The sequence below is a fragment of the Melospiza georgiana genome, chromosome 1, assembly GCF_028018845.1.
Source record: "Melospiza georgiana isolate bMelGeo1 chromosome 1, bMelGeo1.pri, whole genome shotgun sequence".
Classification (NCBI taxonomy): domain Eukaryota; kingdom Metazoa; phylum Chordata; class Aves; order Passeriformes; family Passerellidae; genus Melospiza; species Melospiza georgiana.
This window is the reverse complement of record NC_080430.1, coordinates 94404275-94421109: the sequence shown is the minus strand read 5'-3', so window position 1 is coordinate 94421109 and position 16835 is coordinate 94404275. Positions and strand designations below refer to the sequence as shown.

At 40.4% G+C, this 16835-nt stretch overlaps 1 protein-coding gene across 1 annotated transcript in view; it reads left to right on the top strand.

The window, feature by feature from the left end:
• The window catches only part of NR4A3 (nuclear receptor subfamily 4 group A member 3), a 31362-nt gene extending 19883 nt beyond the window's left edge, over positions 1-11479 (top strand). Inside the window, exon 8 of the mRNA XM_058018528.1 lies at positions 6290-11479. Coding sequence (XP_057874511.1) covers positions 6290-6552 — 263 coding nt within the window. The 3' untranslated portion in view covers positions 6553-11479. The remainder of the gene's footprint in view (positions 1-6289) is intronic.
• The last annotated feature ends 5356 nt before the right edge of the window (positions 11480-16835 follow it).

Sequence of the window (16835 nt, the reverse complement as noted above, 5' to 3'; positions counted from 1 at the left end):
TGAGCAAAATTTTCTTGATTATCACACAAATTGCTTATGACTTGATGGCTTAACCAAAAAAAAAAAAAAGACAAGACAACAGCCCTGTGATCTGTAGTAGTCATGGCCTGTTTTAATATTGTACAGCATCTTAGGTAGCATTAAATTCAAGAATTGTCTTTCCAGATAAAGAAAAATTTCTTCTGAGGATAATGAGCGGGTAATCCTACTTGATTTCACGAGTGCTGTCCTTAGCCCAAACAAATATGTGCTCTTAGAAACCAAACCTTCTTATATACTACCAATCTTTGGCAGTTTTGAGGGAGAAGAGTAAGAGGAGTCACATATTCTTTCACATATTCTGTCTGTGTTCTTCAAGAGTGACAGGGAGAACTAATGTCTGTCTCCCAGTGAAGGAAGAGGGAATAAATGTAAAATTCAGTGTTGGAGACTAAAAGACATTCCACTGGTCCCAGTGTCCTAAGATATATGAAGGCTGTTCCTTCATTTTGGGATGTCAAATTGTGTGCCCCGTAACAGCTTCAGTAGTTCCAGCAACCTTCAGTTAACCCTGCTGACTCGTTTGGAGTTGCAAAGCTCCATGTCCTATCCCAACCACAGCTGCAGATGACAGCATAGGATGCAGGGTTAAGAGCACGTAGGGTCATTTGTTCTTTTCAGTGTAGTTCCATGCATTGTTTGCTTTGGGTAAAACTAAAGGTATGTACAATATTTTGCATTATAGATTCCATTAGAAAGTCCATATATTTTTGCTTTTGCTATCTCTTTTATGTGTCCTGGAAATCTGTGGTATGTTGCCTAGAAGGAAAAGCATAATGTCAGATTGCTGATGAGTTTTCAAGTCCTCTCAGATAAGACATCAGCTTAAAAGAGCACCCAGAATGAAAGAAGTTGCATCTTTTGTACTGTGGAGGCTTGCAAACAGTTAACTTAGAACTCTGTCATGTCAAAACACATCTTTTTACTGTAAGGTGCTCCTTTAGGATCTTCCTCTCTCTGTCTCTCTTCTCTTTTTTTACTTCCTTTAGTTGGTTTAGAAAAGCTGGACACAACTTCCTCCACAGCATATAAGTGTTGCTCTAAGCATAACCCAGAAGAAAGTAGATGGGAAACAACACATGACACTCACCTCACATGCCTATGAAAGTAAAAAAAAAATAGGTCTGTCATCTTCTTCTTTGGATCACTTATTCTGTTGGTATGTAGCATCTAATGAGCTAAAGAAGAGCACCAACATGGAAAGGAAATGCTGGTCTTGGGTCAGGTTCTGTTAATTCCACACAGATGATTTCTAAGAGTTTAGTATGTTCATGGATCACAAGTGTTTCTGCACAGCCACTCCATGATGGACTGGGCAGTGTTGAAAACAAAGCTTTGCAGAGTAGACTAGATACTAACTCAGCCTATGCTGGGAAATGCTTCTTAAACTTCCCAAATGACTTTTTGTTAGTTTTTTCAGTCAGTGTGAAAATAGAAAGACTGAGAGTCCAGTACAGATCATCTGAAGGGCACATTCTAATTCAGCCTCAAATCTTTGCCTGCTCTAGAACTGCTAGTGTTTTCTCTCTCTCATTCTCCTAGTTGATTATGTTTTCCTCTCTGCCCTTTCCTTTCTCTATCCACATCAAACCATCATTATTTTGCCCACTTGACACTCTCAGTGGGATGCTGCTGAGTACAGAGCATGCTAGCCCTCATTCAGCCAAGCTCTTTCAGCATATGTTTTATTTTAAGTGTGTTACAGACCAGCCCAGAACCACTGTATATATTGGGCTTATTCACACTCCTAATGCTTTGCTAGACTGGCACCAGACCACTGAAGAATATTGTGAGGTTTCAATTAATGAGGAGTTTGTATTTGTCTTCCTGCTGTTGGGCTTTCTGTTCCAGTTTACAAACATAATTTTTAGCACCATCAGTCATACCAAGAAACAGTGATGAGACCGCTGTGGCTAAAAAGGGTACGACTGCTGCAGTTCCTTCTGAACATGACTTTGTCCAACCTCCCAATGGAATCGAGACTTACCTACTCTTCAGCAGCAGATATCCTTCAGTTTTCTTGCCAGGATATCCTCTGGAGTGGGTGCTTCATGTGCTGGGTCTACATACAAGCAGGTGGCAGACTGGAGGAGTGTAGGAGAGCTAGTTATAAAAAAAAAACCCTCCAGATTGCATTGTCTGCCTTCCCCCTGCCACTTAGCTGAGGGAAATACTGTCAGCGTCAAAGTAAAGTACTCACTCCTCCTTTTTCACTCCCACCTCTTTATTGAGGCAAGAACTCTTTACTTCCACAGCAACCAGCAGTCTCTGTATCATATTGTGGTTTTCTTAAGAGAGGGAGCAAACTGTAGTGTTTTGTGTGGCCACTCATCTCACCTGACTTCAGGTACCTTGCACAGCTGATGGAGAATACAGGGCACCTCCAGAAGATGATTCATGCACTTAAAATTGTAATAGTCTTCTAAAAATGCCCATCCTTACACTGATGTGAGGAGGAGTTTGAGAGGTCAGTGCACCAAGGTTGGGGACCCGTGTGGAGTGTCTGAGAGTTAGGCAGGATAAATATGGGCCAGACTGCAACAGGAAAGGAGACTCTTGGATCTGCCAAGTTGCAATGTTCCTGTGTAACAGCGTGTGCATGAGAAAGCTGTAGGCAATTGAGCCTTGTGCTTATTTGAGTTATAGAAGGGGAAGAGAAATGTCAAGGGGGAAGAGAAAATCACATAACTACACTGAAACCAAGAAAATCAAGAGGCTATTTTAAGTCTGCAGTGTTCATTCGTTGCATTTCTGGACACCTCAGAATTAATTGAATCTAAAAGTGATGCCCCATGACACAGAGTGCAGAGCCCAGGGTCTTTGAGGTACTCACACTCTTTGAGAGGCATTTGCTCAGATAGTGTAAAGTGAGGAATTTGTAAAAATAGTGCTCAGTCTGCCTGACACTGGCATGATCTACCTCAGGTGAAAGGTTAGGGTCTTTGCTTTCTTCCTGTTGAGCTTTTGCTGATCAGTGTAATGATAGCACAAAACCACATTCAGCTTCCCGGGAAAAGAAAAAGGTGTAAAAAATTTGCTGTGTTCAGTTTACCAGGATAAGCTAAGTTTGCAGAGCTTTAGAGGTAAGACTTTTGATGAGTCATTTTGACAGCATCTTTGCCATAAATCACCATTTTTCTCGCAAAAATCAATGATATCCTAAAACACATTCTTGGTTTTTTACAGGCTGAGAAATCCTGTATTCACTTAACACGTGCCTTTGTTATTATAAGAAAGTCTGACTACGATAATATTTACACATCTCCTCAATCAGTTAAAGAGAACCTATCTATTTTCACCAGCCTTTCTTCTTGGGATAAATCTTGGCCTTATCATTCCCATGTGGATAAGAACATCCTATGGAAGACAGTGAATGATTAGAGGCCCTTGGTGTCAGAGCCACTGCACACCCTTGCCACAGGGGCCTGGTGCTGCTCCCTCTAGGTTGTATAAGAAAGACTGTGGGTCTTTCTTTGCACACATAGAACTGGGCGTTTGAAAAAGGCAAGGAAATGTGTTTCCTGTTATTTGAGCCCTGTTCAATCTAAATCTTTGAGCAAATTAGGCCCTAGATGCCTCAAGTCTACCAAGGAGAGGGGCCTATTCTTAGATAAGCGTGCTCTTCAGAAAGTAGTTATGTTCTACCACCGGAGACTGCAGTGGCAGGGCATGCAGTGTCCTTCCCTAGCACAAGGGCTTCCACACAGATGGCTTTGCCTTTCTGTGAATGCCTTAGGAGTTTAAGACTGAAACCCCTAGAGGCAGCTCCAGGCGTGAGGGATTAACCCTTATGGAGATGTGCAAGTAGTGAAGGCCATTGTGTGGCAATTCACTCAGGGGAGGATGATTCGGTTTATCAGGGACTGCTTTGATATTGTAGCACCAGACTTTAAGGACAGAGTATCTCTTAATTCTGAATTTCCACGATTTTGTTATGTAAAGTAAGGCTACTGATATGATAATCTTTGCACACATAGTGTTTTGCCTCCTACATTTCATGGCTATTCACGAAAGACATGATTTTTTCATGAAACCTTCTGAACTTGTCAGTGGGAGACAAGCTGTTTAGTTCTGGCTGGAAATGCTAACAAAGTTGCTACATGCTCCAGAGCCAGAGATAATTTTTCATACTCTGCAGCAAGGTACCCACCTACTGAGGCAGTGGTTTGAAAATGTGCTCTGGTAATTTGTAGTGAGGTTTTGGTTCCATTCTAGTATTGCAGCTCCCTACATCTATAAAAATATCTTCATTTACACAGCTAGGAAACAAAACAGATTAAAAGATGGGAACTCTTCAAAGATTGCAAGATTAATTTAATGTCCTGCAGATTCTCTCAGTAGGTTAGTGGTAAAAAAAAAAAAAAAAAGCCCTACAGCTCTTCCAACCTGTATAAAATATTTATCTGCCAAGATTTTTAATGGCAGAATCTGCCTAAGTATTTACTCTCAGTGACCTGTATAGTTAAGGCTTACATAATTACTCTATACACCATTTACTGGAAAGGCTTTAAATATTCATTGACTTCTCATGTTTTAATGTAAACAAGGCACTTAGAATACCTAGAGGTTTTAATTCCTGCAAGGTGAAAACGATGTCTGAAGCAGATATCACTGGTTGGATAAGTGTTGCTTTGAAACAACAGGGCAGATTGGCAGTACTTAAATGATAGAGCACAGTGAATTCTGGACAGAGATGTCCATGTCTGCACATCTCTGATTCTGATCCCAAACCAGTATTATTCAGGAGCTAACTCTGCCTAAGTAAATACAGTTGGAAAAAAATGTGTAAAATGGGTGAATATCAGTGGAAAACCAGACCTTTGCATTTCTGACTGCCCTCATTGAATCCTGTCTGTTTTATTGGTTTGTACAGAGTATCTAAGCCAAAACAGGTGGTGAGCAAGGAGTTTATATACACAGGCCTGGGCAAGGCACCACTGTGCCTGGTGCAGGCAATACTTCTGCTTCTGGAAGTAGAGAGAACTGTACTCATTTCACAGTTCATTAGGGGACAGACAGAGAACATGTCTAGTGCTTGCTCCTCCTGGCATGGGGGAACAAGACTTGGGGACAGTGGGCACAATGTGGCTGCTGGCTGCCAGGGATGGGAGAGAGGTCCAGGGAAGGAGATGACTTCAAAATCATCAGACACAAGAATTGCCACAATTTCTTCTTATCCACTGCTGTCATTGTTTTATATATCTAATTGACTTAATATAACCTGCATTTTCTTTGATTACCGTATCTGGCACCATTCTATTTCACATGTAAATAACTATGACTTTGCTGTGAAGCCATTTCTTACTTACCTGTGTGTTTCAAAGTCAGAGACAAATGAATACACCACAAATTTGAGATTTTTTTCTGAATTTTTTTGTTCTGTTACTTTAGTTCATCCACTGAGCCTTGATAGCAAACAACATAGAATTCTTTCCCCAGTAAATAGTCTGCTTTTAATGAATCACAAATCTGATTAATTCTACTTATGCTTAAAGAACTGTGAATGCATTTAACATCATTGTTGTATTTTAAAAAGATATTTGAAGGGGAACAAACCCCAGCTCTCCTTCCTTTTAGGAGTGCTGAGGTTTTTGTGATGGATAACATAGCAGCTGTTCAGGCATTGCTCACTCAAAGCAAAATAGTTAACTTCCAGGCTTCTTTTATCTTAGAGCTTTTAAAGATGAATAAACTAAAAAGCAGCAGCTGATCAAAATAACAAAGGGTAGTAAGGTGCCTTTAGTTTCTTATAAGAGTGTCTGCAAATTCCTGGTGGAATTCTAGGCTGGGCGCTGATGGAGCTAGCTAAGGATATTGATCGCCACTTGAATTCACTGAATAAATAATGGTTGCCATAGTTATTGAGCATTCACAACTGGTGGGGAAGCACGGAAATCTCCAAAACACCTCCTGTGATGGTTTTGCTGCAAAATCACCCAATTAATTCTGCCTCATATCATGAAAATTATGTCAGATAAGCAGGATGCTTGGATTCCTTGTACGAGAATTTCAGTCATAACTGAGCATCTCTGTCACCTGTTTTAGTAGATAAAGAGAAAAGGGCACTTGCCCTCTCTTATTTTGTGTGGCAGAAAGGTTAACTGGCTCCATGTAACCCCAGCTGTTCTGAGAAATCTACACTCTCAGAGCACCTTTTGCTCTGAGTTCCAGAGTATGCACCTGGGTTACACCTAAGAAAATGCATTTGTGATAGGGATGCTGACGTGGTTTCTTTCCTCTGGCTTTGCAGAACGACATGGATTAAAAGAACCAAAGAAAGTGGAAGAGCTATGCAACAAGATCACAAGCAGTTTGAAAGATCACTTAACTTTCAGTTGCCAAAACAAAGGACAACCGCTCGAGTCTGCAGAGCCGAAGGTACTGGGTGTTCTGGCTGACTTGCGTTCTCTCTGCACACTGGGACTGCAGCGCATCTTTTACCTGAAACTGGAAGATTTGGTGCCAGCCCCTTCTATCGTCGACAGGCTGTTTCTGGACACCTTACCCTTCTGAGTCAAACCACCCTCCCGAGAGGCAAACGCCCGCCAGAGCAGGCAAACGGATCGTGACTTACAGCTAACATTTCTGCCCTCACCTAACAGAAAAGCCGCTCCGAGTCTAACATGAGGTCTTTTCTGGCGCTTTGTCCTTACAACCTGAGGCCTGAAACTTACTGGCTTACTGGTTTGGGGTTGTGTTCTTTGTTTTCTTTCGTGTGATTTGGGTTTTTTAAATGGCTAATATGGCACTTTTGGACAATGCTATCCCAGCAGCAGTAAAAGGTTAACATGACTGTTTTAAATCTGTTGTTTAACACCTCATGGTCTATGAGGAGTAAAATTGTAGAAGCTGTGTTTGAAAGAACAGCAAATTGTTGTTTGCCAGGGTAGTATGTGTTTTGTGAGGATACCTTTAGCATACTTCCTGCATCAAGGGCACATACATCAGCACAATCTAATCAAAATTTCACTTTTTTAGCAAAGTACATTCAATTAAACATTTCATACAAATCAAATATAGCAAAATGACAATGGCTGTTAGCTCCCATGTTCAAGTGCAATTTTTTAAAGTGCTGTCTTACTAAGTCTCGTTTATTAACTAATTTATTTTATTAGGAAAACAAACAGAAGAAATCAAGGGAGAAAATTACATGCACTAACTTACCTGACAGAGTTTTCCAAACTTGATTCCATGTAGCGTGACTTATTGACAAATGTATGTGGAAGACACGGGAGCAATTGTGGCTCAGTTGTTCCTTAGCTAAGGAAACCCGAGTAAGTAGTGATTGGAGCATACAGGGTCAGTATCAGGGATAGTTCAGTTCTAGACTTCTAACACTTCTAAGCGACTCGTTAGTAAACAGACAGAAGATGGTTTTCAAGAACAAGCAAGTCTTGTAAAATAGTATGAATGTAAGTGCTAGGAAGGATATAGTGGGCTGCGTTTAAACATTCCGTGTTCGTACTCCTTTTTGTATGTTTATACTGTTGATGCCATATTAATTAATATGAGATAATTTGTTGCATAGTGTCTTTATTTGTATAAATGTTTGTATGCATGGTATATTGTAATGGCTTTGCCTGTATTTATTGCAATGACTGCCAGCTCATGGGAACCCTGTTACACATGATAACTAAATGGGGTGTTCACACTGACTCAGATACACCAGTTGGAAAACTATATACATATATATAATGTGTATGTATATATATGTATATACCTATATTTGTGTGCGTGTGTGTGTGCGCGTGTCTTTTTATTAACCATTTGTATATAAAATATCTGTCAAATCACAAGCAGAGTTATTTTACAGTTTATTTGCAGTGACTTCTAAGGCAGTACTGTTTAGCACTTTGATATTAAAATCTTGCTCATGTTTTGCTAAATTCAAATAATATTTAAAAAGTTCAGTTCTAAAAAACTTTATATGCACTGTATTAAGTCAAAATTTTGTTGGTCATTTTGCTAAAGAAATTTTTGAATGTCAACCTGATGTCACTGTATCTTTTGTTAGCTTTAAACATTCTAGCTTTTGTCTTTTTTTAAACTATGCTGTTTATATGGAAATTAAATTATACAATCAAACAGATGCCAAATGAATTGCCTAATTGCTGCAAAGGATAACCCAGATATCGAGTCACTGTATGGTTTTCAAAAAGTAATCTGGTATTTTATCACTTACTATGTTTGGATGTGCTTTTATGAAAAAATTATTCTTATATCAAGATTTATAGTAGTGTCAATAGGGAAACAGACTTCTAATCACTATAGTTAATATTTCTGGTTTACCTGCAGATAATATTTGGAGAAGTATTGTTTTTGTATTGACTTTTAAGCTTATGTGCAAACATAATAGCATAATTAAATATCAGAGAAGCTAATGTTTCTTGTAGGTTGCTGTAACAAGCCTGACCAGCAAGACAAATATATTTTGACTGAATTTGCTTTTGTATATACTAAATATATATATATACATATATATATATATATACACACTCACACACATGTGCGCATACAAGAACATACAGACATAAAATCCAAAAAAAGAATGTTTGCTTTTGTCTCCTTGTGTAAGACACAAGGTCCCTTGAGAAATTACTTTTATCTAAGGACAAATCCTGCCAGGTGCTGAGCACCACCCAGACAAGGGCTTGCAGGAGCTTTTTGCGAGCGCGCCCTTATCAAGGATTTTGAAGCAAATCAGCATAGTACAGTAAAATTGCTTTTTTGTTGAGCAAGGTTTATTTATTAAGTGGAATGTGAGTGGGAGGAAGCAGGTTGAGAGCCTCGTGTGAGATTTCACGTAGTCTGTGTCCTCCAGTCTTCCATAGACAGTCTTAGCTGTGATACTCTCCCAAATCCCATCATCTGTGGAATTGTCCTTCATGTCAACTTCAATACACTGATTCATCCTAGAGTACAACCGGTGACCTGTCACAGTGGTAAAAGAAAGAGTTAATGCAGAATAAATCTACTACTATTCTTAGAGCTCTCTCAGTGTGAACATGCCTTTGTCTAGGCAGAATTCAGGAATATATCAGGTGTTAAGGGAGAGTGCCTTGCTTTTATTTCAGACAACAGTGTCTCAAGAGTTTCTTCACTCAGCTAACCACAGTACTTTCTTTCTTTTTTTTTTCTTTTTTTTTTTTTTTCTTTTTTGTGGTGTTAACCTGTGGGTTGAAAGAAATGCTCATGTACATATACAATGTAAATTAAAATTATTAAATTGAATAACATTTTTTTCAGAGGCCCCATGTGTGTTGAATAAGTATGCTTAATTCTGTTAAAATCTGATGTGAATTTTTTATCATTTATAAAACATTAAAAAAATTGTCTACTTGAGTCTTAAAAGTGGAAAAATTGGTGAAGCATGCTTAAGAACACTGGCAATTTAATGGCTAGTCTTTTGATTAAAATAGCTTTTATATAAATACATGCCTGCAGTATCTGGTTATGCAATCTCAGTTAGATATTGAGAGCTGGATCATGGTTGTCCCAGAGGTTGAACCACATGTAGACCAGAGCAGAGAGACTATTCACCCCTCACTGTATTTCTCCTCTATGACAAAAAGGGATTGTAGTTGTTAATCCAGAGCTGATGAGGCTGCAGAGGAGGGAGTGGATGGCTACAGAGCTCATGGCACCAATGTCTGGCCAGGAAGAGGACAGGCTCCCATCCTGTATTCAGCCCCTGTGCATCAGTAAATCCTGCTAAGGCATCGCTCCAGCAGGCACCTGCACCATTTTCTTCCAATGCCCATCCAGCTCCTTTCCTTACCATGCCATTGCCTTGCAGGATGGATGGCTTATCCCCTGCCAGACAAAACTGTTTGGCTACAAATGCGTTTCCAACAAACGCAGTTTGGAGAGGCATCTGCTGCTATTCCGGGCATTGCCGTGAGTACGGATGGCTCCGGCAAAGCTCCGCGAGCGCTGTTCCGCAGGAGCTGCTCGGCTGGAGGCTACATCAAATGATGTGCTGTGCTGGGCTGCAGGATTGTTTTGTCACATTTCCTGCCCTGGAAATGTGACAAAACAAAAGGTTGTGCTAACTCTTCCAAATTATTTTCAGGGTTTTTTGTTGTTTTTTTTTTCTAGGACATATTTTTAAAATTTCAACTATGAATCTTAGGATTGTTAATGATAATGACAATGAGTTTTGCATATTAGCTCCCTCTTGAGCAAAATATGCAGATCTTGAGATCAAGCCACACCAGGGTCTGAACTTTCACCCTACAAGATGAAGTTTATCCTCATTAAACTTACAAGTATTTCATTTTGTAACTATTTTAGGGTCTTGTGTCCTTAGACATGAGACCCGGCCTATATCCTGATCTAATCTGCACTTCTGTTTTTATGTGTGCCTTGTGTGCTTACACCTCTAAAACACATCAGCAGCAGAGGCCTTGCTAACAGATGTGATGCCCAAAAGTTGATTTTGGCAGTGAAAGGTTGGGCTTAGTCAGGAATATAATAGCAGGTTCCTGTAGTAACCACCACCCTTGGACAAGAGACAAAGGCACCCAAAATTGAGGAACTTTAACTAGAGGTGAGTCAAATCCCTTTCTACAGCTTTCCTACTTTTACTTTTTACATTCAGGTTCATTTGCCCAATATACAAAGCTAAAATTTCAGTTATGTTGTAGAAAGGAGGGAGACAGAGTGGTTTAATTGTATAAAATTAAGTGTGGTTCTGGGAAAAATTTGCAACACCCTCTGAGGACACTGAAACATGTCTTTTGATTAATTATTTGTATTATAGCAACACCTAGAGGCCACAACAGAGATCAGGACCCTATTTTGCTACCTACTCTAATTAGCACCTCCAGTTCCCACCCACAAGAAGCTCCAGTCCAAACAGAAAAAATAAAATAGGAGAATGCCAACCCAAGGGCATACAGCATCTCGGTCATAGAGTTGGGATTACAACCTTCTTTTTGCTGAGCTAGTGTCCAGTGAATGCTCTTACTTCATTTTCCTTTTCTTTCCATTATACTGCCACTGTGTCAAATTATAAAAACATGATAAAAACGTTGACAAATTCAAAATAACCCAGGTATTCAAACTGACTTTTCTTACCCTGCCTATGGAGTCATCCATGAGACTATTCAAAATCGTGGTTAATCACATGTTTTGTCAACCAAACTAGATAGTATTTAGAAAAGAAACACTTATCTGTCCTTTATTAAATTAATGAAGTCAAACATTAGGAATATTGCAAGATATGGATTAAACAATAATTGCTAATGGACAAAAAGGATTAACTTTTAAAAATGCCAAACTATTGATGTAGTAATTGAATAAATGGGGTGCCAATTAATCAAATTCTTAGCAGCAGAGGACATATTTGAGAATTGTATTCCAGACCTGCGTTTGTGAGCATTACCAATGCGGTGATTTGTCAAATAAAAGTAAAAGAAACTTGTTTACCAAATGGAAACACTTATAGCAAATTTTATTCTGTTTTCTTTTTTAGCTTTAGTCACCTTTATGCCTATATTCATAATATGGAATGTTGTGGCTGTGTTTGATCACAGAAGGAGTTTAAATACATGAAATTGTTATATGGCTGTGAAAGTCAAATGAGATTAAGATTCTGACCTTACCCCACAAAATCAAGGATTTTCTTTATAAAGAAGCATGGCATTCCACCTTATGCTGGTTTTGGTTGGGATAGAGTTAATTTTTGTCACTGATGTGGCTGTGGCAGTAGCTGATGTGGGGCTGTGCTCTGGATTTGTGCTGGAAGCAGTGTTGGTAACAAAGGGATGTTTTTGTTACTGCTGAGCAGAGCTTATGCAGAGCCAAGGCTCTTTTGCTCCCCACCCTGCCAGTGATAAAAGCTGGGGGTATACAAGAACTTGGGAGGGGACACAGCCGAGGCAGTCTCCAACTGACCCAAGGGATTTTCCATACCATGAGCATGATGTTCAGCAATAAACACTGGGGAAAGAAGAAGGTAGGCAGGGACTTTCGGAGTGGTGGCATTTGCCTTCCCAAGTCCCATGACAGAGGCCTGCTGTCCTGGGGATGGCTGAACACCTGCATGCCCATGGGAAGGGATGAATGAATTCCTTGTTTTGCTTTGCTTGCATGTGCAGCTTTTGCTTTCTCTATTGACCTGTCTTTATTATTGGGAGAAACCCAAAACTTTTCTCCCTTTGACTCTTCTGATTCTGTCTCCGAGCCCACCAGTGGGGACTGAGCAAGTGGCTGTGTGGGGCTGAGTTGCCTGCTGGGGTAAAGCATAGCACAGATATAAATGATGTTCTGTATATGGCAAGAGCATTATGTGTGTATAATGAAATTACTCAAGTAGTACAAGGTTCTGAAGTCATGCCAAAGATAAGACCATGGGGAAAAAAAAGCATTTTTTCCACATTGTTTAATACTTTCATTGAATCGTTGAAACATTTAGGTTGTAAAAGACTCTAAGATGGAGTCAACAGTTAACTTAGCACTGCCAAATCCACGAAAAAGGCATGTCCCCAAGTGCCACATCTGCCTTTGAAATATCCCAGAGGCAGTGACACTATCACTCCTATGGACAGCCCATTTGAGTGCTTGACAATCCTTTCAGTGAATAAATTTTTCCTAATATCCAATCTATATCTTCCCTGTCATAACCTGAGGCCTTTTCCTCTTGTCCTGTCACTTGTTATCTGGGAGACTGATTCCCACCTGGCTACACCCTCCTTTCAGGCAGTTGTAGAGAGCAATGAGGTCACCCCTTGTTGTCACAGGCCCCCAGCTGGGTAATAATTAGCATTGACTCCATGATTGCAGAAGGCTGATCAATCACTTTATTATATTGTATCATACTATACTATATTTCTTAAAAAACTCATCCCCTTGCAGACAGTCCTATACAGCATTGACCTGATTGGTCAATGAATCAAAACACCATCCAGTGTCCAATTAAGAAATCACCCTTTGGTAAACAAATTTCTATAACACATTCCACATGTGCACAACCACAGGTGCAGCATATGGAGATAAGAATTGTTTCTCATTCTTTTCTCTGATCTTCTCACAGCCTTCCCCAGGACAATGCCTGGGAAAGTTATCTGTTGCTCTCTGTGGCCAGAGAGCTGCTGCCACAACCCCTGAGCCTCCTTTTCTCCCCAAACAATCCCAGCTCCCTCAGGCACTGGTTGAAGCATTTCCCATCCAGACCCTTCACCAGCACCATTGCCTCCCTCTGGACTCACTCCAGCACCTCAATGTCATGCTTGTTCTGAGGAATCCAAATTCAGGGATTTGAGGTGCAGCCTTACCAGTGCCAAGTACGCAGGGATGATTCCCCCTCTGCTCCTGCTGGCCTCATATTCCTGACACAGGCCAGGAAGCCATTGGCCTCCTTGGCCACCTGGGCACACTCTGGCTCTTGCTCAGTCACTATCACTCAGCACTCCCTTTTCCACCAGAAGCTTTCTAGCCCCTCTGCCCCCAGCCTCCAGCCTGGGGATGTTGTGACCCAAGGACAGGGTCTGGCGCTTGTTGAAGCTCAGACAACTGCCTCAGCCCATCAATCCAGCCTGTCCAGATCCCTCTGCAGAGCCTTTCCATAGAGCAATATTCCCACCCAGTAGATTGATATTCCCACCCAACTTGGTGAGAGTCTGCAAATTCACAGAGGGTGCACCTGATCTCCTCATCCAGATCACTGATAAACCTATTAAACAGAACTGGCCCCAAAAGCGAGCCCTGGGGAGCCCCACTTGTGGCCAGCCATCAGCTGGCTGTTATTCACCACTACTCTCTGGGCCTGGTTGTACAGACAGCTTTTTTTCCAGCAAGGAATACACCCATCCAAGACATGGGAAGCCAGTTTCTCCAGGAGAATGTTGTGGGAAATGGTGTCAAAGGCTTAGCTGAAGTTTAGGTAGACAACGTTTCTTTAATCCACTAAGTGAGTCACCTTGTCACAGAAGATCAGGTTGGTCAAGCAGGACATGCCTTTCATAAACCCATGTTGTCTGGACCTGATCCCCCAGTGGTCCTGTATATGCCACTCGCTGATACTCAGGATTATCAGCTCCATTTTAGATTGTTTATCAGTTTTCCTAAAAGGAACGGAGAACTCGGGGGCTTATTTAGGTGGAATTTTATCTCAAAGAAACAAATAAATAAATAAACTTGCTAAGTGACATTTAAAGAAAGAAATGGTTTAAAGAAGCTGGAATAGCTCAAATAAGCCAAAGTCTTTAACTTGCTAAATAACATATTAAAAAACTCACTTCATGACAACTTCCACAGTAGTCTATGATAAAACATTAGTGTAGAATGAAAGTGAATTACAGAAATGCTTGATACTGAGGAAACTTTCAAATATAGCAGGCAGAAAACAGAAATTAATTTACCTTTCATGGGTTCTTATTATTTATCTTGCTGTGTTTCCTAAATAATTGACGATATTGATGTTTACATAGGGATTTGGTCCTTTCCAACTTTGCTTGATCCTGCGAAGAAGTCAGAATGCTGCATTTGTAGTATCACATTTATTGCCATGGCAACAGTCAGGGATTTCACAAACACTAATTAGGGTTGGCAACTTGGAATGTTTTCAGTGCAATCCCATATAATTTTCCCTCTTTTATCCATTTCTCATTATACCTTACTTCAACAATTGACGACTTCAGTCTGTGTACAGCTTTTTTCCCACATGACTTCGGGATTCAGTTAATACCTCCTCTGATTTGCAGCCACCTTTCTTATACGTTCTCACACACTCAGTTAAGAAGCAGCTGCAGTCCTACCTGCATTTGTGTTAAGCTCCATCTCTTCCACTTCAAATTAGTCCAAGTTTCAGTACAACCAGCTGGCTTCTGCCTCAGCATGTGCAAAAGTAGTAAGGAAAGGTATGGAGGCTTAGCTGTATCTTCCAAGGTACTTTTAAAGGTAGATGCTAAATCTTGCTCAAGGTGGACTACAAACCTTCTGTTCACAGAAGCCTAAGTTCTGTGAACATCCAAAAAAATCATATTAAATATTTTAATTCAAGTATATCAAAAGCATTTATGGACACTTAATTTGTTATGTAATAATACTGAGAGCTGTGCCCATATGAGCCTCATGGCCTTTAACAAGGCCAAGTGCAAACTCTTGTGTCTGAGTCAATCCCAAACATGGATACAGGCTGGGTGATCAGCCAACTGAGAGCAGCCCTGTGGAGAAGGACCCAGCAGGACTGGTGGATGAGACAATGAATATGAGCCTGCAGTGTGTGCTCACAGCCCAGAAATACAACCGTACTCTGGGATGCATCAAAAGAAGAATGGCCAGCAGGTTAAGAGAGATGATCTTCCACTCCCCTCTAGTGAAACCCCACCTGGAATACTGTGTTCAGGTTGGAGCCCTCAGCACAAGAAGGACATGGCCCTGCTCAAGTGAGGAGCCAGAATAGGCCCAGAAAGATGGCTGGGAGCTGGAACACTTCCCCATGAGTACTGGCTGAGAGAACTGGGGTTGTTCACATGGAAGACAGAAGGCCTCAGGAGACCCTGTTGTGGCCCTCCGGTACTTTAGGGAGGCCAAGAGAAAAGAGGGGGAGGGACTCCTTATCTGGGAGTGTAGTGATAGGACAAGGAACAATGGTTTTAAACTGATAGAGGATAAATTTATATTAGACATTAGGAAGAAATTCCTTATTCTGAAGTTTGTGTGACGCTAGAACAGGTTGCCCAGAGAAGTTGCGGATGCCCCATCACTGGAGCTGTTCAAGGCCAGGTTGGATGGGGCTTTGAGCAATTTGGTCTAGTGGAAGGTGTCTTTGCCCAGTGCAGGGAGTTTTGAACTTTAAGGTCCTTCCAACTCCAATCATTCTATGGCTCTATGACTAATCATGTATTATGGTCATCCAATTGAGTTAGCACTCAAAAGTCTTATCTCAAAAGTCTTATCAAGCCCTGTGTGGGTAGTGAACTTTTGAGCCTCTCAAAAAACAAAATGTATTCATTTGCTAACAAAGGAAGAAGGTGAATTTGTGATAGCATCACCAGCAAGAGAGGAGGTTTTATTTCATTGTGCATGCTCAGGGTAAGAAAGAGAAATGTCTACCATTCAAAGTAAAGATTCCCATTCTGCAGATTACTTGAGGACAAGTCCCAGCTGGTTGGCAAACTGTCTTCCCAATAAAAAAGACATCCAAACAAAACCAAGGAGAGAAAATCAAATTTGGAAAGGAATATGATAAATCAAATTGGTTAGAGTATATTTATACTCCAAGACACTACAAATTAGTAGATAGAAAGAGAAAAAATAACGGAACCACCTGAATCATCGTTGTTACAGATGAAATCAAACAATTTATTTCTAAGATAGAAAGGATTTTGTACATTATTAATGGAAAATAGGTATTTGAAAAATAAATTCTGAGACTGATCACCGTCTTCTTTCCCTATGTGATGGGGTGGTAAAAAAACTTTAAATTCTGGAAAAATGTCTCATAAAGTATGAAGGAATTGGGAGCTGGTCTTGATGGTAAATCATTGAATCTTTGTAGGAGGTTATACTGGAAATGAGGGAAAAGTTACTATACTTTATAAGGATATCTTATTCAAATAAACAGTACGATGTGTTAAAAAACCAAAGAAATTTAGATTGGACATTCAAGTCAAAAGTGAACCATTGGAAGGAGCTCTGTATTTCTACAGACACTGAGAAAGCTGACATTAACATCTAAAGAGTGCCTTTAACTGAAAGAAAGCCTGTTGCCTCAGAAGTTTATGTTTGCCTCCCTGTTTTGTGAGGAAAGACTGGACTGTGCCAGCTTGCCCAGTTTTTGACAATGCCTC